At 57.5% G+C, this 27,095-nt stretch overlaps 1 protein-coding gene across 1 annotated transcript; it reads left to right on the top strand.

Annotated features, from left to right (window-relative positions):
- Window positions 1-467: 467 nt before the first annotated feature.
- FRMPD1 (FERM and PDZ domain containing 1) lies at window positions 468-25,677 on the top strand (the record flags this gene model as incomplete). The annotated part of the gene is made up of 15 exons (XM_080362175.1): window positions 468-568; window positions 966-1,123; window positions 2,804-2,906; window positions 3,491-3,536; window positions 5,881-5,988; window positions 9,912-10,007; window positions 12,153-12,278; window positions 14,375-14,494; window positions 14,792-14,928; window positions 16,530-16,656; window positions 17,019-17,114; window positions 17,868-18,050; window positions 18,896-19,043; window positions 20,178-21,017; window positions 23,453-25,677. 15 exons carry the CDS (start codon window positions 468-470, stop codon window positions 25,675-25,677), a joined length of 4,614 nt encoding a protein of 1,537 aa, XP_080218301.1.
- Between the last annotated feature and the right edge of the window lie 1,418 nt (window positions 25,678-27,095).

The following is a 27,095-nucleotide window of genomic DNA, read 5'->3' as shown; positions in this document are numbered from 1 at the left end:
AGCCGCGCGGCTGGGCAGGCGCTGGCTGTGCCTCGCTTCGTGCCTGCAGCGCCTGTCCCGTGGGGCTGAACGCCGTGTGCGAGTCCTGAACGGGTGGCCCGTGGAGAGGCCTGTCTGGTTCGGGTCAGCGCACAGGCGGGTGTCACCAGACTTGCTGTGCAGGGGAGGACGTTCCTGTGCGTGGGCATGGCGGCTTCCTCGTGATGATAAAACTGACCGCTGGATCCAGAAACAATGAGAAGGGGATGGAGAGGGCGAGCAGGGGACACCACCAACACGGGGTAACCCGGCAAGGGGGCTGGAGGGGGAGCCATCGTTACGGATGTTAGCACCTCTGTTTAACACCCCAATGGATCCCTGCCTTGCAAGAGCTGTGAATAGCTGTTGGTAACGCTGAACGGTGTCCGGAAGATTTCCCCAGTCCTTGCTCATTCTGTTTTCCTGTGATTTCTGTCCCTTTCAGGTAAATGGAAGATTTGGAGACTAACTTAATCCAGACACGCAGAGCATGCAGAATAGAGCAAATGGTAGCGAAATGGCTTCATCGCTCTCGGGACGGTGCGTCCAGGTAAACTTGTATTTGTGAAAGGAACATCTGTCTGTCACATTTGATCAGAGATGACACAAGCTCGTTCCCCACAAATGGGCAATCGCAGCTTGCAGATCTTACTCGTTGTTTCAGCTGTTCTTGGGAAATGTGTGTGTCCCTAGAATAAAACAGTGTTTTTAAGCACCCCCGTGGTTTCCGGGGACACATGTTCCTGCTTTCACCCGTTTTGGTTTTGTGAGCCACATCTGCAGAAATACAATACTGGTCAATGCAAAATATGCTTTTCTTGAAGATGGGGTCGTACTTCTCTTTCTGTGCCTTCGGCCCATGTTTTTAGGGCAAGACTGTTGCATTTCCGAGGGATCCTGGCCTGCAGCTGCTCGCTCTCTCAGGGTCTGTGTTAATGAACCCGCAGGGGCAGCGTGCCGGCGGCAGACGGCGCCGGTGACGGCAGCGGCCAGCCGGCCAGCCGCGTCCAGCTCGCGGTCACGGTGTACAAAGACCTGCTCCTCCATCACTACGGCTTCGAGATCTGCCCGAACCTTCCTCTCACGATTGCATCCGTCACCGCAGGTGAGCTCCATCTCCTCCTCCTGCAGTCACGGTGTGAGAACCCGGGCTGTGCCGCGGGATGCGTCCCTGCCGGGTGTTGGTGGGTTTCTCAGGCTCGGTGTGTGATCCCCCAATGCCAAGGGTGAAGCCCGTGTTCCCGCGGTGTGCGCGGCTCTGGAGCACCTGCCCAGTTCTGACCGTGTGGAGTGAATCAAAGCGCGTGGCAGCCCCGCTGCACCCGGGCCTGGGTGACTGTCAGGATGCAAAAACCAGCTTCAGAGAAACGTTCCTTCTGGTGTTTCATCTGAAAGACGGGAAGAATTTAACCTGGGGTCCCTATTCTGCAGCGGTCCCAGTGTTCTGTTGTTGAAGATCATCTCTAGGCGGAGGCGATCCTCTGTAAGCACAGAGGATCGTGGCGAGGCACAGGCAGCCCAGGTGGGAGTCTGCTCAAGTCAAGCAGACCAACTCTTCCAGCTATAAACGGAGGGATATTTCCCGGTTTTATAGAAGGCATGGGGGTTTTGAATCCAAAAACGTACATCTGTTTTTTATTTACCTTTATTGTTTTGGTGGGTACACAAAAGCTCCTGCTCGTTACCTGTGGGTGTGTGACAGGCACAGAGGCTGTGCCGCGGCGGGGCTGCGGTGACATCCGCCGCCTGTGGCCGCGTCCTGTGCCGGCCCCACCGCTCCCGCGGCCCCGTGTCCTGCATGGAGGCACCACGGGTGCCCTCTGTCCTTTCACAGCGCTTTCCAGCTGCATTTTCTCTTTATGCTCCTTGCCAGGTGAAATGTGGCTAAATTATAACAACTGACAGTGTTGGGGGCTAAGAGGTGGGGAAGGAGGTTTTCTGTTATGTTTTTATCCTAATCGGGAAGAATAAATGTTTTACTGAAAGTGAAGCACAAGGAAACGTGTCCTTTCAAGCCCTGTCCTTCGCTGTGGGAGCCCGTGGCCAAAAGCCCCATGTTTAATTCCAGATAACTGTGTTTTGCCTTTCATGTAAGCTACGAGGCACCAAGCTCCCTGCCTCTTGTGGCACCTCATATAACCACACGTGGTTTGTATTGGAGGGACCTTCAGACCCCCCCAGTGCCCCCCCTGCCATGACAGGGACATCTGCACCAGCTCAGGGTGCTCAGAGCCCGTCCAGCCTGGCCTGGGGTGTCTCAGGGATGGTTCATCCACCACCTCTCTGGGTACCTGGCACAGGCTCTCACCACCCTCAGGACAACAATTCCTTCCTCATGTCCGGCCTGAATCTCCCTCCTTTAGTTTAAACCATCACCCCTTGTCCTGTCACAACAGGCCCTGATCAAAGTCTGTCCCATCTTTCTCATGGGCCCCTTTTAAGCACTGAAAGGTGCACTAAGGTGTCCCGGAGCTTCTGTTCTCCAGCTGAACAGCCCAGCTCTGTCACCTGTCCCCAGCAGAGCTGTTCCAGCCTCGGGTCACTCCTGGGGCTGCTCTGGCCCCTCTGCAGCAGGTCCATTTTCTGCGGTTCGGTGGCCAGAGGACAGCATGGGGACAGACAGTGCTGTCCCAGCTGGCACCAGGGCTCTGGTCCTCTGGCCCCTTTTCATCTTGGCATCCAGAGGTGGTTGCTGGGGCAAGGGGGTGCTCAGGGCGAGCGTCCCCGCTGGGAGGACGTCTGCTGGGGCGGCTTTGTCCTGACAACACCGTGCTGGTCGCTGCAGGGAGCACCGCCGAGGGGAAGCTGCAGCCGGGCGACCAGCTCCTCCTGATAAACTCGACTGCCGTGGACAACCTGTCTGTCGAACAAGCGGCTGACATCATCAGGTGTGTCCTGCGTGGTCCCTGGGGACAAGGCGGCAGAGAGCTGGGAGATACAGGGACAAGGTGGCAGAGAACCGGGAGATACAGGGACAAGGTGGCAGAGAACCGGGAGATACAGGGACAAGGCGGCAGAGAACCGGGAGATACAGGGACAAGGCGGCAGAGAACTGGGAGGTACAGGGACAAGGTGGCAGAGAGCTGGGAGATACAGGGACAAGGCGGCAGAGAACTGGGAGGTACAGGGACAAGGTGGCAGAGAGCTGGGAGATACAGGGACAAGGCGGCAGAGAGCTGGGAGATACAGGGACAAGGTGGCAGAGAACCAGGAGATACAGGGACAAGGTGGCAGAGAACCGGGAGATACAGGGACAAGGTGGCAGAGAACCGGGAGATACAGGGACAAGGCGGCAGAGAACTGGGAGGTACAGGGACAAGGTGGCAGGGAGCTGGGAGATACAGGGACAAGGTGGCAGGGGGCTGGGAGATGTGGGGACAAGGCAGCAGAGAACTGAGAGGTGCGGAGGCCACCGTGCTGGGATGACGATGCCGGCAGCTCCGGTCCTGTCTGACTGCTCATCTTGTTACAGGGAGGCCGGTGACGAGCTCCTCCTGACCGTCCTGCGCTGCACGTCGGTAAATGCCCGCTGTCCAGCGCTCCTCCCGGCGGCCGCGGCGGGCAGGGGGTGCGGGAAGGGGGGCGGCCGAGCGGTGTGACAGGGCCCGAGCAGAGCTGCGCAGGAGCTGCGGGGGTCCCCTGCTTTCTCACGCCGTTGGGGAGGTTTGGGAGGACCAGCGGTGACGCTGGAGCTCGGGCTCCCCGGGGACGGGGGCTCCGTTGGGGGCTGTGAGCGCCCGGGGTCTCCGCGGGGGCCGGGAGGTGCTATCCAGCTTGCCAGAAAATTATACCAAAAAATTGGCAGAAAGTCCCCTTAACGCAGTTTCGCAAGTGCACAAGCGCAGCAGTCCCAGCGCAGCGCGCTGTCGCCCGGAGGGTCGCTCCTCGCGCCGAGCGTGCGCGTCATTCGCGGTTCCCGGTGTTCGTCACACACACCAACCGCGTGTTCATTTGTTTCTGCCGTCAGCGAGTGCATTAAACATGAATCATTTACCCAACCCCGCCCTCTGCCGAGGTCTGTGGTGCCCGATGGTCTCATCAGTGTCTTTGCAGCTGGTGTGGATCACAACTTTGGGAACAGAAGCAAAATTTCAGTGTGAAACGTTGGTGCTGATTGTCATTCCTGTGGAATAAATTCCCCATAAGGCCAACATGACGTGTTTGCCCACGTGGATTTCAGAACTTGTAAAACCCGAGGTGCAAAACAAGGATGAGATTTGGTTTGTGTGCTTTTGACTTCTTGCGATTTATGGAAGTGGCCTAGGGGGATTTCCACACCTCGGAGTGCTTTTTGCTTCTTTGGAGGTTTTTTAATTTTGATTTATTCCTAGAAACAGGAATGATGATTCCTTCAGACGAGCTCTCGGGCTTAAGGCCATGAGGTTTCTGGGCCGTTCGGTAAACGTACAGTAAAGAGAAAATCTCTTCAATGTATTTTTCCTGCCCAGAGGTTCCCATGCGCTGGCATTCAATGGATGTGTAGAAAGCCAAAGTAACCAGAAAAACTTTAAGCAAACTCACTGAACACCAGATTCCACCTTTCACGAGTCTGATCTCCCTTGCCTAGAACACTGTCAGTCTCTGCTTGATACGGCTCTGGAGACCAAGGAAAGGTGCAGCCATGCAAGACCGAACGCCGGCTGAAAGGGGGACTGCGATGGCTTTCAGAGGGAAAGAGGCTGGAAAAGCCTCCTGGGATCTGGAACGCGCTTCACAGGCCCTCGCTGAGGAGCAAACGGGGCAGGAACCCGCCGGCTGCAGGGACGGCTGTGCCCCGCGGCTGTGCTGAGCACCCCATTGCTGTCCTGAGGGACACGGCACTGTGCTGAGCACCCCATTGCTGTCCTGAGGGACACGGCGCTGTGCTGAGCACCCCATTGCTGTCCTGGGGGACACGGCGCTGTGCTGAGCACCCCATTGCTGTCCCGAGGGACACCCCGCGGCTGTGCTCAGCACCCCATTGCTGTCCTGAGGGACACCCCGTGGCTGTGCTCAGCACCCCATTGCTGTCCTGAGGGACACCCCGTGGCTGTGCTCAGCACCCCATTGCCATTCCGAGGGACACCGCGCTGTGCGACAGCAGCACATGGGGCACAAGGGCTCCGTTCCTGGGCTCGTGTGCTTCACGTCAGCTTGGCCGTTCGCGTCGTGATGGAAGCGTGGCTGTGTGACAGCAGTGCAATGGGGTCAAGGTGGCTTTTTAGCTGTTTTTGTAAACATTTGTGATATGGGAGTGTGCTCTGGAAACCCCAGGTGAGCTCCAAGTGCTGCCCAGGGCGGTGATGGAGTCGCTGTCCAGGGAGGTTATAGGAGTTATGGAATGTTTAGAAGATGTGCAGATGACGTTCCCGGGGACATGGGTCAGTGCCAGGGTTGAGTTAATGTTTGGACTTGACGATCCTGAGGATTTCTTCAATCAAAATAATTCTGTCGTTGCATACATGGCTGCCTTTGGGATACACTGAGTGTTTTGTCTGTGGCTGGAAGACCCTCTGTACGGGGGTTCGCAGCGCTGTGCAGCTCCACTGCAGGCCAGCTGTTAGTGGATTAAGAGTCGTTCTGCAGTATCACAGGAGCTGGGGAGGCACCTAAACATGGGTAACATGCAGTGAAGTGAGGAGTGCGTACAGCACGCGTCGCACCTGTGTGCCCTTGTTGGACAAGCCGGTTTGTGTTCAGGCGGCAGCACCGCTCAGATAGGTCAAAAAAGGCCAGTAGTGAGCCTGGAGCCCCCTCACGGCTCCTGCAGCTCCGGCGCGGGGCAGGGCGGTGTGAGCAGCCTCGCCACGGGCTGCCACCGCTCCCCCTCGCACCGCGCTGCAACCCACACAGTTGCCCACCCAGTGCTGTTGTTTTTTCCAGGGCGGGCCCAAGTCGTCGTTTCTGACCGCGGAGAAGAGGGCAAGGCTGAAGACCAACCCCGTGAAGGTCCGTTTTGCGGAGGAGGTGCTGGTGAACGGACACTCGCAGGTCGGTGCAGCGGGCCCGCGGGCACCGCGCGCTCGGTCCCGGCTCCCCCCGCGCGCTGCTGACCGGGGACGGCGCCGCAGAGGCTCTGCCTTCCCTTTCCTCACCTACACTGATAGAAAATACCTGCATGTACTGCTCCTGTCCTTTCACCGTTAGGTAGACGCTGTAGTAAACCTAGGCTGAAGTTTAGGCACGACAAATCCTAACGCTAAAGATAAGAGGTGAATCCATGACAAGTCCATTTGCTGCCAGAGCAGCGGGGGTGTCTCCTCCTGGCCTTCAGCAGTGTTCAGGTAGCATTGCGCTCAGAGTTTGGCACCGGTGACGTTGCTTTGCTGCTAAATTTGACGTACGTTTTCTGACAGGATGACAGCCCATTGTGTTTCATACCTCGCAGAGGGTTCCGGAGCGTTCACAGCTGCCTCCGTAACAGCCCGTCTGCGAGCTGAGCCAGCCCGGTCTCGTGGAACGAGGTCGTGGCTCACTGGGGAGCGCTCAGTTCGTCGCGGGGTTTGTGGCTCTGGTGGCAGAGGCGCTGGGTGGACGTGGGTCTGCCTGCAGCACAGAGGGACAAGCAGTGAGAACACTTGTAGCTTCCCTGGAGAGAACAGCCCTTACACGTTTTGTTTTGCTTTCTAGGTAACTTACTAAGCTCAGTGTGGTTGGGATGGACCGGGGTCAGTTTGGAGTCTCTAACTCTGTTGAGTTTTCCTTTTTTGCTTTGGAATGGAAAATCTCAGTGTACAAAACCCCTCGCTCCTGTCCCCTGCTCCTTAGCTCTGTTGGGTTGTTCGGGCCTGACCCAGCCTTGCTTCCCTGCACTTTGCAGTGATGGTGAACCAGCGCCGGGCCCTATTCTGCTGCTGCCCCGGGCCGTGTCTTGTTCCGCCCCTGCGGTCCGGAGCTCTGCGGGCCCAGCGCAGGCACAGCCCCCTTGGTGGGGATTTCCTCTTCCCGCCCGGGCAGACGTGCGGACAGAGCTGCGTGGGTGCCAGCAGCCCGCTGGACCGGCGACACGGACCCCGAGCGCTCGGCAGGGAGAGGGGGACGCGCTCTGCGAGGGGTCCCAGCAGACAGAGCTGGGGTGGGTGGTGGGAACAGCTGACCTGGAATACACCTGGAATCTTGTGTCCAGCTGTGGCCCCTCAGCTCCAGCAGGACAGGGAACTGCTGCAGAGAGTCCAGCGCAGCCACCAAGATGCTGCAGGGAGTGGAGCATCTCCCGTGTGAGGAAAGGCTGAGGGAGCTGGGGCTCTGGAGCTGGACAAGAGGACACTGAGGGGGGACTCATTCCTGGGGATCAATATGGAAAGGGGCAGTGTCAGGAGGATGGAGCCAGGCGCTTCTGGTGACAACCAGGGACAGGACAAGGGGCAATGGGTGCAAACTGGAACACAGGAGGCTCCACTGAAAGAGGAGAAGCAACTTGTTGGGGTGAGGGTGTCAGAGCCTGGCCCAGGCTGCCCAGGGGGTTGTGGAGTCTCCTTCTGTGCAGACATTCCAACCCGCCTGGACACCTTCCTGTGTAACCTCATCTGGGTGTTCCTGCTCCATGGGGGGATTGCACTGGATGGGCTTTCCAGGGCCCTTCAGCCCCGGACACTCCGGGCTCTGTGACCTGAGCTGACCAGCAGTGTCCCCCCACCCTCACAGCGGGGGGTCGCTCGGTGTCTGCCGGGACCCCCACGGGCTGTTCCAGCCGGGTGTGCTGGGCACTGCTGGGCAGCACGTGGGGTCTCGGGTCTGTGATGTTCACTGAGCGACTGCGAGGAGGGTCCTGAGGGTCCCAGGAAGGTGTTTCCTGAGGGGACACTGTGCTCCTGTAAAGCCTCTGTCAGCATTCCGCTAAGTCAATCATACATTTGCAAGTGCAGAATGGCACTCAATCAATATATAGTTTGCCCTTCATTTAATGAGAAGATCAAGGTAAGTGAAATTAATGGGGGGTTGCTTCCTTTTTCACTAGTTGGATAGGAACCCTATTTTGAACTGTAAAATATTAGCACAAAGGAAGAGTAAATACATTTGTTGCATATTTATGACCTGTTTCTGGAAAAGCACTCTTCACCACGGACAGCACGGGCTCTGCGTGAGTGATTTAGAGCCGCTCTCTTTCCAGCGGACTCGTGTTAAGACAGCCAAAATGGTTATTATGGCCCTGGAAACTGCAAAGCCTCCTGTTTCAGTAAATATGCTACTCTTGTCCTCTTAATGGAGCATTGCTAAGTGGTCTTTGTGGCCACTGGAAGAAGCCCAGACGCTGCCTTCCGCGGCTGAAACCTGAAACTTCAGTTTGGGGACATAAATTGTTAATAAGGCTCAATGCTACCCAGCCTCCATTTTCTGTTGCAAACATATTATGTATTTCCGTATAAGCGAGTGATGTGCAGGAGACAGGTCCCTCAGGTCAGCATCGGTCAGTGTATTATTAGAAGCTGTGGGTGCAGCTATAACATGCGGCAAATCGACCTTGTCTCAGACAAAACAGGAGGGATATTGCTGCTTAAGCCACAGCAGAGCCTTTCAGAATTAATTCACAGTGCTCCACTAGGGCCTGCGCAGAGGGAGAGAATTCCCACCCGGGTGTTCTGGCCGGCTAATTGCATCTGACCCGCAAAGTGGTGATACTTAATTTGTATAGGAGTTTCTGTATGTATGTCAAGTTCTGCCGTGTGCTGTCCTACACTGGTGTGACAGCCTGCAGCTGTGGGAGCTGCCACGTGTAAACCAGCGTCACGTTGTTGACACTGGTGGGGACCCGGGGCCTGTCGGACATGGTGAGCGTGCGCCCCTCGGCATGGAGGAGCTACAGAGCCTGGGTTTGGTGACAGCGGCAGCGCTCGCTCTGTTTCCTCAGTGGTGACCGTGAACAGCTTAAGTCCCATAAAGCAGGGCAGGCAGGAACGAGGAACAAGATTCAGAAGGGGTTTGTGTTTGTTCTGGTGGTACTTGCAGGGCATATGGGTTCTCTGTCAAGAGGGACCAAGTCTGTGAGATTTACAGGGTGTTCCACAGCAAATGAAACATAGGAGAGATGATCTTAGAAATGCCATTTTCAGACTCGAGACTGTCATGATAAACTATTTAAGACTGGAGGAATGCAGTGGTCAAAGAACATAAGCAAGATATGCTGAGTGTGAGCCCAAGGAGGGGAGTAAACCTTCTCAGCACTGAACAACGAGAAGGGGCTGAAAACAAGGCAGGTGCAGGTGAGCTCTATGAAGGAGCAGGGTGGAGCTGGGAGCTCTGGACGGCCCCAGAGGGACACAGGCCAAGCCCCAGACCCCGCTCAGAGCACCCAACGGAGGTGCTTTTGCTGTGGGAGCCATTGCCTTGATTAACACATTTGAGACCGATCTCAAGAAACCACGGTGACATCATCTCCTCCTTCGGAAGCCCCAGAGTCACAGACCTTAGTACAACCACACGTTTAGCTGGATCCTGCAGCCTGGCTGCGGTGCGCAGCATCGGTCCGCGGTGTCACGGCGCGTTTGGGTGGCTCTTGCGTTGAAACCACGGCCAGTGCCCCTGGAAAGGCGTCCGCGGGGCTGGCGCTGCCTGGCGCGGTGCTGGGAAGGGCTGTTTTCTGACGGACGTCACAGCTCTCTGGTGAGGAGCACAGGGCGGCTCTTGGCTTTCATGTCTGCCAGACGTTCCCGTGCCGTGCGGGGTCTGAGCGGGCACATCTGGGCCACATGCAGCTGTTGCACTGGCTCGAGTTCTGCCATAAATGGGTTTGTCGTGCTCCCTTTACCCTGTTCCGTGCCAGAAGCACAATCGGTGAACAAGCCTGGTGCCACAGGAGGGGATTGCAAAAGCAGAGAAGGATTTTACTTTATACTAGGACGTGCTGTGTCAGCAGGGCAGCCTGTTGCCCGGAGGCTTAGCATCCAAGGACTAGCGCTGTTGCTTTTGTTTTGCAGGGGAATTCTCTTCTCTGCATGCCAAATGTTCTCAAGGTATACTTGGAAAATGGACAGACGAAGGCTTTCAGGTTCGAGACGAGCACGACTGTGAAGGTAACGATGCTTGGTTGTCTGTCTTTTGATCCCACTACCTGAATTCAATGCGGTAGCAGAGGTGCATGCAGCGGAACTTGCAGCCCCTTGGTTGTATGGGCCATCCGGTGGGAATGCATTGCCCGCGGGTGCTGAGCACGTTCCCCGTGCCCTTCCTGCAGAGCAGGGCTGCTTTGGGTCGCCTCGGTTGTGCTCAGTGCCCGGTTCCACAGCAGCCGCAGGACCTGGCGGAGAGGCCGCCAGCTCGGCGCGGCGCAGCGCAGTGGCGTTGGCACACTGCTGCTGCGGACACGCAGAGCGCAGGGCAGGTTTGGTGTGCAGTGACGCTGTGCATCCCGAGAGGGAGAACAGGCCTCCTGGGCTGGATATCGTGTGGGCTCGGCACAGACCATCCTGCCAGTCGTTACGTAAAGCGCCCGTCCTTGCTCCAGCCCCGTGTCTGCGCTGCTGAGCGCATGAAAACGAAGTGACCCTGCGGGGAAGGCAGCGCTGCCGCCGGGGCCGCTTGCGCTTGGGGAATCACAAACTTCCACCATTCCCTCCGAAACACAAGGTGCTGTTTCCAGAGCCTTTAAACTGGCACTTCCCATAATCGCCGCATTATAGACCTCATGTTTTTCTCACCTGATCTTTAAAGTTGCTCAATATTTATGTTGGAATCAGTAAGATTTGACTGTGCACAGTGATAGGAGGCCACAACTTCTTTAAAGGAGTTCAGGTGTCCTGCAACAGCGCAGTTACTGTGGGAAAGATGCACCATGGACAGACTGGAGACACCGCGCTGAAAGGGAAAAAGCAAAGAGGTTTTATTTATAAAACACTGAAAACTTTCCTCAGAAAGGGGGAGTTTATTGTTTAGTTCATCCAAACTTCACAGCGCTGTCGTGGTCTCATGCAGGTCAGTCTCTGCAAGTCTTGTGACTTCAATGGCAGAGAAGGACATAGTTTAGAAAGCAAGAAGGTAGTCAGGAACTGGGAGGTGGGCTGTGAGGAGAGACCTGAGCGCCCACCTGCAAGGCATGATTTCTAAAAGACGTATTGGCACCTCACGTGTGATTTGAGTTGCCCAGCTCTGACCCGGTGCGGATCTTCCCCGCTGGGGCTGAGCGCGGCCCCCGCCAGCGTCCGCCAGAAACACTCAGACGGGCAAAACGCTTCCAGAGTTTGGTGTTCCCACAAGTTCTGGTGTTCGAGAGATCCCTGATGAAAACTGAGACGAGCCACAGCACCCATGCTCACCTGCAGGCTGAGCCAGAGGGGCTCTTCAACCCGTACTCACTCAAGCCTTACGTAACGTTTTCTGTTTGCCCAAACTAAACCTGGTTATTTCCATGACACTTAGTATTCCAACAGAATTCTCCATGCAGCTGAAACACCAGCTTCAGTCAAATTTGGTGAGATTTTTACAATCATGGTCCCAAATCCTTGTGTTTTGATGGTGAGAAGAGTTTTTCCCCAGTTCTCTGTAGTTTCTTCAAGAAGTGTCGCAGCGTTCGGGGAAGCTGCAGCGGCTAACAGCAAACATTGCACCGGTGGGGACAGAACGTGCTTGGCACCGCCACACTACAACTGTGAGGACAGAACGTTCAGCGTGAGGCAGCCCAGTAGCGCAGCTCTGGGGACTGCATTGGTGCCCGTTCCACGCCGAGGTTCGCGTCTCACCGCGCTCTGGCCACCGCAGCCTGCGGTTCCCCGCCTTGCCCTGCGCTGCTGGACCATGCTGTCCTCCCTTCTCTGTGCTTGCCGCGCCGCTCCCTCGCCTCCCTTCCTCACCAGCCGCAGCAGCGGACACGGTGGCTGTGACCGCTGTGCCGTCACCGGCCGGCAGGCTGTGCGGGTGCGGGGACGCCCCGCTGGGACAGCACAGCCAGCGTCTGGGGGTGTGCGCGCTGTCCCGGAGAGCTGGACACCTCCCGTGCCGCTGCTGTGAGGAGCTCGCGGGCTTCCTCTGCCCTGGAGACCTCTAAAAACTTTGCTCAGTGTTGCAGCACCAAGCACGTTCTTGTCTGCAGGGAATTTAGTGTTTGGCCACCGTGGTTCCAGCGCTGACCACACAGCTGCCGGCCAGAACCACACACATCGACACGGTGTGCAAGCGGCGCTCAGCAGCTGCGCCCGTTGTCTGACCTGTCCCTCCCTTCCCAGGACATCGTTCTCACCCTGAAGGAGAAGCTCTCCATCCGCAGCATCCTGCACTTCGCCCTGGCTCTGGAGGAGCAGTACAACGTGGCCAAGATCCACCTGCTGCACGAGGAGGAGCTGATCGAGCAGGTGAGGAGAGCCCCGCGTGTCCCGCGGCTGTGCGGGGGCACCAGCGCCGGTGAATGTGGCCATGGAGGTGCCAAGAGAGCTGGGGATGAACTGTCCCTGGAGACACCCCAGGCCAGGCTGGACGGGCTCTGAGCACCCTGAGCTGGTGCAGATGTCCCTGTCATGGCAGGGGAATGGGGAGCTGGGGAGGGCCCTGCGACACAAACCATCTGTGGTTCTGTGAGGTGTCACACGAGAGAGCTTGGCTCCATCTCCAGAGGCGCTGTCCTCTGCTCCCTGCCGGTTGGATGTGATACCACTGCATTAACCACAGCCCCTGGAGAAATGGCGCTTTCAGGAGCATCTCAGTCCATTTAGAGAGCCCACAGAGTAGAGTCATGGAATCATGGAGTGTCCTGAGTGGGAAGGGACCCACAGGTCTGGGTGTGACACCATACAGCTCTTTAAGTGCCCCCAGATAAATCCCATCGGGCCCATCGCAGAATCCCAGAGTGTCAGGGTTTTGGAGGGCCCTGTAAAGCTCATCCAGTGCAATCCCCCCATGGAGCAGGAACACCCAGATGAGGTTACACAGGAAGGTGTCCAGGCGGGTTGGAATGTCTGCACAGAAGGAGACTCCACAACCCCCTGGGCAGCCTGGGCCAGGCTCTGACACCCTCACCCCAACAAGTTGGTTCTCCTCTTTCAGTGGAACCTCTTGTGTTCCAGTTTGCACCCATTGCCCCTTGTCCTGTCCCTGGTTGTCACCAGAAGAGCCTGGCTCCATCCTCCTGACACTGCCCCTTTCCATATTGATCCCCAGCAATGAGTCCCCCCTCAGTGTCCTCTTGTCCAGCTCCAGAGCCCCAGCTCCCTCAGCCTTTCCTCACACGGGAGATGCTCCACTCCATCATCTTTGTTGTTCTGCGCCTGTAGGGATCCAGCTGGAGCATCACATCCCACACAGGTTCAGGACTGGCTGGCAGTTTGTCAGTCTCACAGCCATGATCTCTACCCAAGGGCTCTGGGGCCCAGAGCCCATCATCAGTGTTGAAGACTGAGGTGAAGAAAGCATTAAACATCTCTACTTTGTCTGTGTCCTTGTTTGTGAGGTGACTATGATCTTCAAATAATGGGCCAATGTTATTTCTGGCTTGCCTTTTGCTATTAACATATTTTTTAAAGTCGTTTTTATTGCCTCTCACAGTACTGGCCTCCTTCAACCCTAACTGAGCTTTGACTGCACGAATTTCCCCCCTACAGCAATACCCGTGGCTGGTATTGCTTGTGCTGTGTCGAGTCGTTGGGGATGAGCTTTGTGCGGCCTGCCAGGCAGCCCCGTCCACAGGGGGCTGTTAGCCCTAAAATCACTGCATACCCTGCTGTTTACAGCCCCTGGGTTAACCCAGCCACGTGCCGCTTCGGCGATACCCTGAGTTAAAAGTGTACGTCCTGCCAACATGAGGTCGGCTCTGTCAGTAATCCTGTTGATCTGCCAGTAATTCTGGGCTGACTGATTGGTGAGAAGCTGCCTACCTGGAGGTCTCGTCTCCGCGCTGTTGCCTTGGTTTGGTGGTGCCCTGTGGCACAGGGAGGTTTGGTAGCCGGCACTGTCCAGACACGGAGGATTTCTGCCTTGTTTCACTTGGTGAGGCTGTATGGGATTTACCCAGAATAAACTATGCTAATGCATAACCCCTGGTTCTTAACGCTGTACTGGCATTATGAGGATGATCCAAGTGTCTGTTTAGGGCTGCTGTATCTTATGACTGAACTTAGAGGCAGAGAAGCTTGCCCCTTCCTCTCTCATTATTGTACGGCCTTGAAGACTCTGTCCTGGTCACACTGCAGGTGTGTGAGATCAATGGGTATTTAATGAAGTTTTGCTGTCAAAGGGCTTCCAAGCAGCCACAGGGAGAAGCAAAAACCAGAACAAGAATCAAGATAAAACTGCAAACACCAGCAATGTCTCCTTGTGTTTGCTAAGGACAGCGGCTGATCTGCAGCCGTCCCTTGCCAGGAGCTTTACACGATCTCTGTGCGTTCACACAAGCTCACGTGCGTTTCGAAGGGGGCCACAGCGGCTGCTGTGTCATGGTGCTGCTTGTCTGTTGCAGGTGGTCCAAAAGAGAGAATCTCACGACTACCGGTGCCTCTTCAGAGTTTGCTTTGTACCGAAGGATCCCTTAGACCTGCTGCAGGAAGACCCGGTTGCCTTCGAATACCTCTACCTGCAGGTGAGATCGAGGCGTTCCATGCTTCAGGTTCTCTTTTCACCCAGTTCTCCTTTCCGCTTTCAAACAAAGCGTACTTCAGTTATATTAATGCGAAATGCGGAGCACTTAAGAACAGAGCACTTGGCTTCAACTTGCTTTAAGCTCTGGAATCGACTTGTGTGCTTGGCTTTTTGACAGAATGAGATTGAAGCGAGCTGGGTGGCTCCCTCTATTTGCCGCATGGTCGTCATGTCGGAGGTCTTATCCTGACTTCTTTGTGACTCCGTCGCCACGCTAACTCAGCTCTGTCTGTTCCAGAGCTGCAGCGACGTGCTGCAGGAGCGGTTTGCCGTGGAGATGAAGTGCAGCGTGGCGTTACGTCTGGCTGCCCTGCACATACAGGAGAGGATCTATGCCTGTGCTCAGCCGCAGAAAGTGTCGTTCAAATACATTGAGTAAGTTCCAACATGTCTTGTGTTATGGGGTGAATAAGCCTGGGTGAAGAAACTAAAAGTGGCGTCAGGTCTGTGTTTGCCTGATGTTTAGCTCTGGATAGGAGGCTGTCTCTGGCCCAAAGAGATCACAGGCCCTCAGTTGTGCCAATCGTTTTAGGCCAAGGTGGCTTCACGAGCCGCCCTGTCTTTAACCTGCTGAGCTGCTTAAATAACGTGGGCCACGTACCATCTGGGCATGTCCCCGGCAGAGGGAGGTTCTGATCTGTGGCTGGAGCAGGGACATGAAACTGCAAATCCCTCACACAGTTACGGCTGCGCAGGCGGCTCCTGCCAGCACAGGGAGACTCGCGTGTCGTAGCTGAGAGAGAGGATGATCACCAGCTTTGCACAGCCAGTACTTTACATCTCTTCATCCACCAGAATTATACCAGAAATGTCTCATTTCAATATTAGTGACAGGTCCTGTGAAGCGACAGGATCGGGTAAAAAATGCAGGGAAGCGCTTTCACGGGCCGCGTGTGCGCTGCGCTGCGTGCCAGCGCTGCTGGACCTGCCCTGGGGAGCAGCCCTGCTTTGAGAGCCTGCGGCGAGCCAGTCGTTAGGCAACAGACCTGAGTGTGGTGGCGGTGCTGAGCCCCCGCGCAGCCCCTCGCGTGCAGCCCGACGTGCCGGCCACGGGCAGCTGGCGGACAGGGGGACGCGACTGCAGACAACAGCAGCGATCTTAATGCCTGGGTATTTAGTGCTGGGGCTGAGTAAACTCTCCAGCACAACTGACAGTGCATTTGGGCGTCTAGGGAACTGGAGACGTTAAAATGTCATCATCCTGTAACCAAAGTAAAGTGAATGTAGAGACAGACTCTTCGTCCTCTGGGTGGCAGGACAGATTGGGGCCATTATACTGACTAAGCTTGTAGATTGTCTCCTCTATAACCATGTGAAAACAGGCATTCTGCATGAAAGCGCGTGTTCCTCCAGCCCCACATCCTGCCCTGGCAGCAGGCGCACAGCAAGGTCGGTGTGAGCGCGGCGGTGCTGCGGCACTGCGGCGCTGCTGTGCTGCGGTGCTGCGGTGCTGTGGTGCTGCAGTGCTGCTGTGCTGCGGTGCTCTGGTGCTGTGGTGCTGCTGTTCTGTGGTGCTGCAATGCTGCTGTGTTGCGGTGCTGCGGGGCTGCAGTACTGTGGTGCTGTGGTGCCGCGGTGCCGCGGTGCTGCGGGGCTGTGGTGCCGCGGTGCTGCAGTGCTGCAGTGCTGCTGTGTTGCAGTGCTGTGGTGCTGCTGTGCTGCGGTGCCGCGGTGCTGCGGTACTGTGGTGCTGCGGTGCTGCGGTGCTGCAGTGCTGCTGTGCTGCGGAGCTGCGGTGCTGCAGTGCTGCTGTGTTGCGGTGCTGCGGGGCTGCGGTACTGTGGTGCTGCGGTGCTGCGGTGCTGCTGTGTTGAGGTGACGCGGTGCCGCGATGCTGCGGGGCTGTGGTGCTGCGGTGCTGCGGTGCGGAGGAGCGGCAACACCCGGGGCTCGCAGCCCGTCCCTGCCCCGCACGGCCCGTGTCACGCAGGGCAGCGCAGCCGGGACCCCCTGTCCCCTTCCCATCTCTCTGGCAGGAGGGACTGGGGAATCGAGAACTTCATCTCCCCGACTTTGCTTCGAAACATGAGAGGGAAGGACATCAAGAAAGCCATCAGCTACCACATGAAGCGCAACCAGCTGCTGCTGGACCCCCGGCAGAAGGTACCGTGTGTCCCCGCGGCTGAGGTGCCGCCGGGCGCCGCAGCATCCCTCCCCGCTCCTCAGGTCTTCTCTGTTCACTTGGGGTGTTCTCCTCTCTTTTCCTCTTGTCACCCGTGCTGTGCACGCACCCCCGTTCCCTGTGTAGGGTGTTCTGTTGCGGTTTGCTGTGGGGTTGCCAGGTGGCAAACGCGGTGATTTGGGCTGGTCCTGCACAGAGGTGCTGCCTGTCCAGGCCGAGCTACATGTGTTGTTCTAACACTATGTCCTGCATGAAAAGAACCTCTTCTAGCCTGCAGACCACCTGGAAAACCTTGTTCATCTGTCATGTTTCTAAATGGTCTTTCTTCTCTTGCAAAACGAAGCACACGCTCGCAGCCGTCCAAGTGCGCCTGAGCTACCTGCAAATACTGGGAGACCTGAAGATGTACAACGGGAGGATCTTCAATGCCACGCTGATGGTACAAGTGCTGTTAGTTTATGTGCTGGGCTTTTGGCACACTGTTGTTTTGCCTTGCTTTGTGCATCTCTTACAGCAGTGTGCTCGGACAAAAACTGCAAAGACAGGGCACAAGAAGCAGTTTTAACCCTTGTTCTTCACATGCAAGGTCATGTCTTAACCAAAGCAGACCCTATCTAAAGCAGAAATGTTTAAATATGTTTATAAATTGGTCGTTGCTGTAAGACTAGCAACCTCTTACTGAGTCTCCTTCCCTGTCTTTGCTTTGGTGCTCGTAGAAAACGTGACATTAGCTCCAGCGATGCTGTTTGAGCCACCTCCAGTCACACCACCTTTCCCTGTCCTGGGACATCGTGATAAATATTGACAAGGGACCGTGCTAGGTTAACTCAGCACCATTCCACCGAAGTGAATAACATACCAGCATACACAATAATTATGCATATTTTTTCTATTGAAAGTTGTGACTCTTGCTCTTCAGATGAGCTCAGTCTGTATTTTGTATGTCATAAAGTACTTAAGAGATGTGAGGGTGTGTGTCAAAAACTCTTGAAAATATATCAGCCACACTTTGGTTTATGTGTTGGGCTGGGTTGGGTTGGACTGTTTCACCTGTCCCCATGTGGATCTGTACCGAACTGTGGACCTAAAGAGATGCCACACAGGATGGGCTGGCTGAGGAGTTCCCTGCCCAGCAGAGGCAAGTGGGCTCCCGTGCAGATTTTGGCTACAGGTTTAACCTCTTTCCCTACAGCTACAGGACAGAGAATCGTACGTCGCCCTGCTGGTGGGTGCCAGGTACGGGGTGAGCCAGATCATCAATAATAAGCTCAACATTGTGACCAGCCTGGCAGAGTTTGCAAACATCAGCAGGCTGGAGCTGGCAGAGGAGTCTGAAAAAGTGAGCATGGTGAAGATCTACCTGCAGGACCTGAAGGTGAGCGGAGCTCCCGCGGCGGCCAGCGGGGCTGTGCCAGGGCTGCAGGCCGAGCCGGAGTTGTTCACACCATCCATTCTTTTCATGTTAATAGAATCACAGAACCATTTTGGTTGGAAAAGCCCCTCAAGATCACCGAGTCCGCACGTTCCCCCACCCCTGTCCCTGCCCCATGTCCTGAGAACCTCATGTCCGTCTGTCCAGCCCTCCAGGGCTGGTGACTCCAGCAGTGCCCTGGGCAGCCTGTTCAATGCCCCACAGCCCTTTGGGGAAGAAATTGTTCCCACATCCAACCTCAACCTCCCCTGGGCAACTTGAGGCCGTTTCCTCTGCTCCTGGCGCTTGTTCCTGGGGAGCAGAGCCCGACCCCCCTGGCTCCAAGCTCCTTTCAGGCAGCTCAGAGATCAGAAGGTCTCCCCTCAGCTCCTGTTCTCCAGCTGAACCCCCAGCTCCCTCAGTCTCCATCACACTTGTGCTCCAGCCCCTCACCAGCCTGAAAAACAGTCAAAATTTGACATTTATCTGATGGTGTTATCAATACAAAGGGCTTAGAGCAGACTCAGAAGGGAAAGCTTGTAGGAAGAATGTGAAATGACTGAAGTGATTCTTGCTGCTGTACTCCCATCAGTGAGACCTACCAAAGAAACAAAATGTGAGGAGAAGAGTTCATCTTCTTTCTGTGTGCGTCAGGCAGGAGCAGAGTGCTCTGCAGTGGTGCTCGGGGGAGCGGGAATGCCTCTGCAGCGTGCAGCATGCTCCCGCAGATCGTGTTACAAGCAATATTTGTCTACACTAACCTGTTTTTACTGTTTTCTTCCCCCTTTGTCCCCCCATCGAAAAAAAAGCTGCTGACTCTGCTGCTGGAATCAAACAGTGCAAAAGATCTTGTCTGCCTCATCATTGGCTATTACAGACTGTTTGTGAATGCAAACGTCTCCATATTTACCTGGGGAGAGAAAAAACAGCAACTGCACCGTGTGTCAGCTGAAGAAGGTTTGAAAAACCAAAAATAGCCATTTTATTTGCCAAAATATGGGGCGAAAGTGTGTGTATCCTCCAGCACTAGAGGTGCTGTTCCCTCCTGGGAATGGTGTCGGAACAGCAGCCCAAGAGTGTGCAGTGGCATCTGCCAGTTATTGGCGCGGGCAGTGCCAGGTTTCCCTCATTCCAGATGTGTTGGGCAGGGCAAGAGCAGCCGCAATTTCAGCTTTCCCAAGAAGCGAAGGCCGAGTGCCTGTCATCGACATGCCGAATGTGTCACTGAGCGCTTGTGCTCGTTTACCACCAGAAAACGTCCCCTCTGCTGGCAGGAGCAGGAGGAGCTCTTTGCCGCTGTCCTGTCCCTTGTCAGGGCAACTCCGCACCACAGGGGCTGCAGATGAGGCTCTAGGCAGCGAGTTACGTGGCTGCTGTTCTGCAGCTCCCTCTGCTCCTGCTCTGCAGCGGAACCAGGCAAAGCAGCGGCGGGGACACAGCCTGCGCCGAGAGGTTGTGGCCCTGCAGCTCAGATCGCATCCTCCCCGTGTTGCTGATGGGCAAATGGGCAGAGCTCTCTGTGCTGCAGCCCTTGCTGTGCGGACAAGTTCATAACCCTTGTCGTGCTGTTCATAACCCTCGTGCTGTTTATAACCCTCGTCGTGCTGTTCATAACCCTCATTGTGCTGTTCATAACCCTCGTCATGCTGTTCATAACCCTCGTGCGGTTCATAACCCTCATTGTGCTGTTCATAATCCTCATTGTGCTGTTCATAACCCTCACTGTGCTGTTCATAACCCGCGTGGTGCTGTTCATAACCCTTGTTGTGCTGTTCATAACCCGCGTGGTGCTGTTCATAACCCTTGTTGTGCTGTTCATAACCCTCATGCTGTTCATAACCCTCATGGTTCTGTTCATAACCCTCATTGTGCTGTTCATAACCCGCGTGGTGCTGTTCATAACCCTTGTTGTGCTGTTCATAACCCTCATGGTTCTGTTCATAACCCTCATGGTTCTGTTCATAACCCTCATGGTTCTGTTCATAACCCTCATGGTGCTGTTCATAACCCTCATGGTGCTGTTCATAACCCTCGTCGTGCTGTTCCTCTGCCACCACAAAGGACGGGCTGACAGATGTGTTTAAATCGCAGGGTACGAGTCCCGCACGTGCAGTGACTCTGAAGACTCGTGGGAGCTGGACTGCTCGGAGCAGGGCCCGGCCGCGGCTGCAGCGCCCGGCGGCGCCCGAGCCGCGTGCGAGGTGCTGGGGGAGCCCCGCAGCCCAGACAAGGACCGCGGAAAGGAACGACCCCCGGGGGGCGACCCGTGCGATGGGGGCGACAATGCAACAGACAGCACATCCGAGGCTTCGGACTCAGCCAACACCGAGAGCCGCGGGTTTAAGACAAGTGGCTCCAGCGACTCTATGGATGCGCTGGAGGAGGATGAGCTGGAAGCTTGCTCTTCCTCCAGGCCAGAGCTGTTCCATTTCTACATGCCAACAGTGCAGGAGATGAGCAGCTCAGACAAGAGCTTCCTCCCGGTTCGCGCTGCAGGAGGCTGCAGCGGAGCAGGACCCAGGGACTACTTCTGTTTCTTGCAGGTGCCACTTGCGGAGGAGCCTGGGCACGACGACCCCTCCGAGCAGAGACAGGAGGACATCAGCGCATGTGCGCTGGGGACCAAGCTGTCTGAGGGAAACACCATGGGCTATTACAGCCTGTGCTACAGCACATCCCCTGCGGAAAGCGTGGAGAGGAGCAACACCAGCCACAGCCCCCAAAAGAGCCCTTGGAGAGACCTGTCTGCCCAGGAAGGTTCACCCTGTGGAGCAGAGCGGACAGCAGAGGGGACAGCAGAGGGGACAGCAGAGGGGACAGCAGAGGGGAGCGAGCTCACCCTGGAGCCGCCCCCAGGCTTTGGTGACACCAGCTCCGAGGAGGAGTTCTACGATGCTGCGGACAGGCTGAGCCCTCCGGAGGCGCGGGCAGGTAAACCCTCACCAGGACCGCGGTCACCTCCCTGCCACCCCGCTCCATTCCCGTGACACTCTTCCTGGAGGAACCATCTTTCAGCTCTCCTTAGTTCTCCCGGGATTTCTGAAGCACGTTTGAACAGCCGTTCTCCATAAGCCGCTCTTCGGCAGTGTCGCGGGCAGTGATTGCGTTGTGCTTGCTGCAGAACAGTGCTCGGGTCACTCAGAAAAGCATGACTCAAAAGAGTTCGGTGGCAGGTTCCCTCTGTTATTTACTGCATGGGGGAAGTACACCGAGCCGAATCCTGCTCACTTTCCCTCCAGGGGTCTGTGTGCTCTGAAGTCTGCATCCCAGGACTCACACAGCAAATTCTCAGGCATCAGAGTTCGTAGAAATCACTAATTTAACGGAGCAGAATAGCAGGAGGGCTGGCTGGAGCTGGATGCCTGTGCAGAGGTCAAGCACAGAAAACCATCAATTTTTACATCTTTACGGCTCAATCACACCGTGATTCAGTGCAATAGCAATAGTTGAGTCTGGGCTCCTCTTGCTCCTCACTGGATCTTTTTCAGGGATCTCAGACGGGCCTTTGTTCTGTTGCACTGTAGATGCTGTTCACAGTCCGCAGTGCCGGAGCTGCTGTGCGACTGACCGGATCCTTCTCTCAGCAAGGCGCGGAACAGCCCGTCTGACGTGTCCGTCGTGTCTTTGTGTCAGTGTTGACATTGCCACTTTCTCCCCACTCAATTCTGTTCTTCCCAGCACAGTAAAACCAGCCCTGATCTCGCAGGTGTTCGGTGTAGTCTGTATCTGCTTTTGGTACATCCGAGCAGAACTTTGCAGCTTAAGATTTCAGCAAATGCAGCTTACTGAGTAACGCGAAGCAGAGAGTGTATTAAAAATCACACAGCTTTATAATACCAGGTGATTCATTCTATTCAGTACACATTTACTGAAGCTAAATGACTGATATGAAACTTAAATAGGGCTCATCCACTGATCAGTGAGTAGTAGAACCGTCGCCATACAGCCAGTTACTCATCAGAGAGCTCACAGTGGCTCACTCAGGCTGACTCATTTATGGAGTAAAGTGGACGGCTCATGATCAAATCGCACACGGTGGGAAAGGTCTGCATGAGACCCCCTGCACCCACAACCGATGGGGGTTCAGGTGCCATTCTGCTTCCCCGTGGGTCTCCGAACATGAGTCCTTGGTGTGGCTGCAGCTCAGGCCGTTCCCTCCCACGGAACCTGAGCCGAACTGGCGCTAGTTGGGCTGGGGATCGAGAGCAAGCGCCACAGCAGATATACTCTGGATGTGTGCAGCGGTCAGAGCTGCAGCTCTGCAGGGGCATCTGTCATCACATCCAAGCACTGAATCCCAGAAAAAAAAGCTGTTTTTCAAATGAATTTGGCATGCTGGAACGTGCTCGGGTTCCTGCAGGACATCCAGATTACTGACGTGTGGCTCTGCCTGGTGCTGGAGCCAACATGCTGCATGAGTAGGTTCTGTGCATCCCTCCACGTAGGCTGAATCTTCAGTATCACAGGATGTTTGGGATTGGAAGGGACTTCAAAAGATCACCTAGTCCAGTCCCCCAGTGATGAGAAGTGGGGAGTCCCAGAGACAGAACACGAAGGACGGGTGTCCTTGCACGGACGGGGAGCTCCGCGGCCAATGTTCCTGCCGTCGGGCAGTGCCTTCGCTCCGCTGTCTTCCTCCAAGCCGAGCAGAGCTGACAGCTGGAAAACGTCATTGTTCCTTTCACCCCTGAGTGGAAAAACAATTCTCAGGCCAGGGCCGTGTTGTGTGAGTGTTCAAGGAGCCCTGCGGCTGAGCTGCTCCGTGGTAGCTGTGTTTTCTCAGAAAGGAGAGGATTCTTGTCCCTGAAACAGTCAGTTCAACATTAGCTGAACTCCTCAAAAATTTGTTTTGTGCAGTTAGAACAATTTGGCTTTAGTGTTCACAGTAACATTACCACCTTCAGGCACACACTTGTAATCTCTGGAAATGTTATCACCTAAATATCCAAGCTGGGAATCTCTGGTAATGTTTCTATGAGATGTTAATGGATGTGCAGTGCAGGCAGCGCTCTCTGTAGCTGCTGCTAACATCACCCAACTTAACTTGTGAATTACAGCCGTACCTGCAGTCAGAACCAGGGGGGAGACTACCCAGCGCCCTTTGTCACTAATCCTGCACTTCAGCCCTTCAGCCACAGGCCCAGATTCTTCATTTCTCTTGACATAGCTGATTCCAAGTAGAGGCTTATTCATAAGAGATGTTTTCTGGCACTTGGGAGCCAGGCTTTGTTGCCCAACACTGTCTGCAACTTCAGGACTTGTGTTGGGAGCACACTGGCGCACTGTGTAGGTGCATAGATAGATAGTATATCTATGATATTCTGCTGCCTGGGGTTATTGTCTGACTCGCATCTTCTTCTCTCCAGCAGCCTACAACGCGAGCTCCCGGGAGGGCACAGACAGCTCCCGTGTCCGAGAGGAACCCGGGTGTGACAGCCCGGGGCAAACCCTGGTGCTGGGGCAGACGGCAGGGGGGAAACACGGACGGGAGAAGGAGCTGACGTGCGCCAGGAGCCTGAGGAAGAGGAGATCTTTCCTGCAAACGGATTACACCTCGCAGGTCACCTTCCCGTCGGGTTTGCCCGGCTGTGTGCAGAACCGCTGCTCCTGGCCGCCCCCAGCGCCGCGCTCGGCTCGTCCACCCGCTCCGCCGTCCGCAGGGGACACCGGGGAGGACGCGGAGCTGGGGCTGCGGGCACAGGGAGACACGGGCCCGTACTCTGACCTGGTGGAAATGGAGCCTGACGCCATGGAAACTAAATCTGTGACCGAGTCGGTGGTTTCCCCCATCTCAGCAGTCCGTGTGCCGGGTGAGCCGCACGGGGAGGGGGGCGCAGGCGGTGGCCCCCAGCCGGCACTCGCTGCACACCCGCCGCTCCTGTCCCTTCCCGGGGCACAGAACAGAGCTGCCCAGGAATGTCCCTCCACCAAGACAGATGCTGAGTGGGCAAGTGGGGAGAGCCGTGTGGCCACCAGCCGCGGGCTGGCCCGGGTGGCTCTGGAGGAGGCGACCACAGCCCAGCACGAGGCTGGTGACACGTCCCCGTCCCCGGGCCAAGAGCTGCCCTGCCCTGCCGGTGAACAGGCGTCGCTGCCGCCCGCCCGCGGCCCCCGCACGGCCGCCCCCCGTGAGGTGGCCCAGGAGCAGGAGCCGGTTGCCGCTGCCGGGGGGCAAGGAGTGCGTGCGGAGCCTGTCCCAGCTCCCTGCAGGGAAAGAAAAGCCACTTCTGACAGCTGCGCACAAGCCAGCAGCGACAGCGCCTTGTCACAGGCAAGAAGCAGACAAGCGATAAGCATGGAGGCCTTATGGAAAGCGCACAAGAAAACACGCGTGGGTTTTCCAGATGCAGCCCAGCTCTTAACAGATTGCAGCAGCACTTCGGGCGTTGTCACTCGGCTCTCCTGGCTCTCTCTCAGGGCCAGAACAGACCCCACGTCACCCAGCCCGTCTCAGGGAAGGGCAGACACCCCCCCAGAGCTCTCGGCCTCTCAGAAGACCGGCGGGTGCCTGGGGGCTGATGCTGTCGGAACGGAGACACAAACATGCCCAGCCGGGCCCCCCGTTGGGGCAGAGCTGGTGGGCCGTGGCGTGGGTGAGGGGCGGCCCGGACCAGGGGCGGGAGATGTGGCTGAGGAGCAGCCTCGGCCCGTCCAGAGCCCGCTTCCCGCAGAACGGGCTCCCGGGGCGGGAGAAGGCTCTGCCTCGCCTCCAGGGCTTCGCGCCTCCGCGGGCGCAGCTCCCTCGGGCTGGTCAGGGAGGAGCGCGGGAGGCCACGGGGCTCCACAACACTCCTTCCTCTGCTTTAACCTCGAGGATGAGCCTTCTGACGCCATCACGACCGGGCCTTCGGGCTTTTCCGCAGAGAAGAAGCCGCCTCCAGCGCAGCTCGGGGTGGACAAGTGCAGCTGCCGGCTGTCCTACATCAGCTGCTTCCACCGGCCCGACGACCAGGGGGAAGGCGAAACGCCCGTCCCCACGCGCCGCGCGTTGCCGGGGCCGCTCACCGCCGCGCCGCCGCGCCGCCGCAGCCTGCCCGGGGCCGCCCTGGGCTGCGGGGACGTGGCGCGGCGGGGCCCTCCCGCCCGAGCCCTCGGCTGGCTGCGCGGCCGGGCGCAGGTGGGCCCTGCAGATCTCTCCTGCTTCCTGGGCTACGCCGCGGAGCTCCAGGAGGCGGTGGGGACGCTCTCCGGGAACCAAGCCACCCACCCGCAGGAGCAGTGCGCAGAGCAGCGCGCCGAGAGCAAGGCCGCCCTCGGCACGGCCTCCCGGCGCCTGCTGTCCAGCTGCCAGGGGCTCCTGAGCACCGAGCAGCCCCCGCGGGAGCTGCAGGGCGCGCTGAGGGCGTCGTTCGGGCACCTGGTGCAGCTGGCCGAGGCCTCGCTCCAGGTGTCGCACTGCCCGCGGTGCCGGCAGAGGCGGCGGGCGCTGGGCGCCGCGCTGCTGGACGTGGTGGGCACGTACCGGCAGCTGCTGCAGGCTGCGGAGCCGCGGCTGCGCGGGCCGGGCTGCGCGGGCCTGGGCGCGCGGCTGCTGTCCCGCCAGCACACGGCCCTGGCCGCCGCCGCCTTCTGCCTGCTGCAGCAGCTGTGACCGCGTGCCCGGCGGCACGGGGGTCCGGCTCGTGCCCCCGCCGCTGGCAGCGCGCTCAGCCCCGCAGCTCCGGGGCGGCCGCAGGACGCGCCCGCGGGCTGAGCCCCGCGCATCGGGGGCGGCCGTGGGCGGCACGCGCCGCGCTCCAGCCTGGCCGCGTGCCGCGCTGCCGACACAGCCTGCAACGCGCGAACTCGCAGAGCACCTCGGTGGCTTGTGTATCCTGCCTGGGGCCTGTCCCGCGCCGCCCAAAGGCCTTGCAGGTGGCCCATCTCCAGGTGGGGTCTCAGCCGCCTCCTGTCAACTGCGGAGAGGGACAAAGCCTCTTGTCCTGCTCTTCCTCCCACCCTCGCCCCCCGGGCAAACTGTGAAGCAGGGACACCAGATCCCACCCTGGCCCGACATGAAGGAACCCAGGCTGCTTCGTCCACCTCGAGTGGCTGAGGATATGTCCGCTTGTGACGAAAGCTCTTTGGGAACAAAGCTTCGCCATATTTAACTGCTTTTACTTGCAAGGGCAGAAGAGGGTTGTGCCAGGTGAGAGACGCAACACCAAATCCTGCCCTTCTGACATGGTTTCTGTGTGTCAGACAGCAATTCTGTTCCTGTTTGCTGGTGCCTGAGGGAAGCTCCTGATTAACCCCCCTGCCCCGTGCTGCTTGCAGATCTGTGTCTTCCAGAAGGAAGGAGTAATCCTGGAGACTGAAATGCCACCCTCACGGCTGCAGGGAGGACAGGCCCCTTGTCCCAGCTTTGTCAGCAGCTCTCCTTCCACCGCATGTGGTGTTTCCCAGCGGGGTACCAGCTGCTGCCCTCAGGGTCGTCAGCTCTGCATCCCTAAGGAATCCCGAGCTGGAGCAGGACCTGGGCAGCAACAAGTCCCTGATGCTGGTGTCTCACCCAGGGGCTCGTTTGGGAGCTGTGACTTTCTCCGAGGGACACCTGCAGCCCCGCTGCTGCATGGCGAGCTGCAGCAGCAGCAGGTCGGTTGCTGCAGTGGGTTGGTGGCTGCAGCAGGATGGTGGCTGCAGCGGGACGGTGGCTGCAGTGGATCGGTGGCTGCAGCGGATCGGTGGCTGCAGCGGGACGGTGGCTGCAGCGGGACGGTGGCTGCAGCGGATCGGTGGCTGCAGCGGGACGGTGGCTGCAGCGGGACGGTGGCTGCAGCGGATCGGTGGCTGCAGCGGATCGGTGGCTGCAGCGGATCGGTGGCTGCAGCGGGACGGTGGCTGCAGTGGATCGGTGGCTGCAGCAGGACAGTGGCTGCAGTGGATCGGTGGCTGCAGTGGATCGGTGGCTGCAGTGGGACGGTGGCTGCAGGGGGACGGTGGCTGCAGCGGATCGGTGGCTGCAGCGGATCGGTGGCTGCAGCGGGACGGTGGCTGCAGCGGGACGGTGGCTGCAGTGGATCGGTGGCT

The sequence above is a fragment of the Nesoenas mayeri genome (assembly GCF_963082525.1).
Source record: "Nesoenas mayeri genome assembly, chromosome: Z".
Taxonomy (NCBI): Eukaryota; Metazoa; Chordata; class Aves; order Columbiformes; family Columbidae; genus Nesoenas; species Nesoenas mayeri.
Note: the sequence above shows the minus strand (reverse complement) of the source record. Positions and strands in the feature narration are given on the sequence as shown.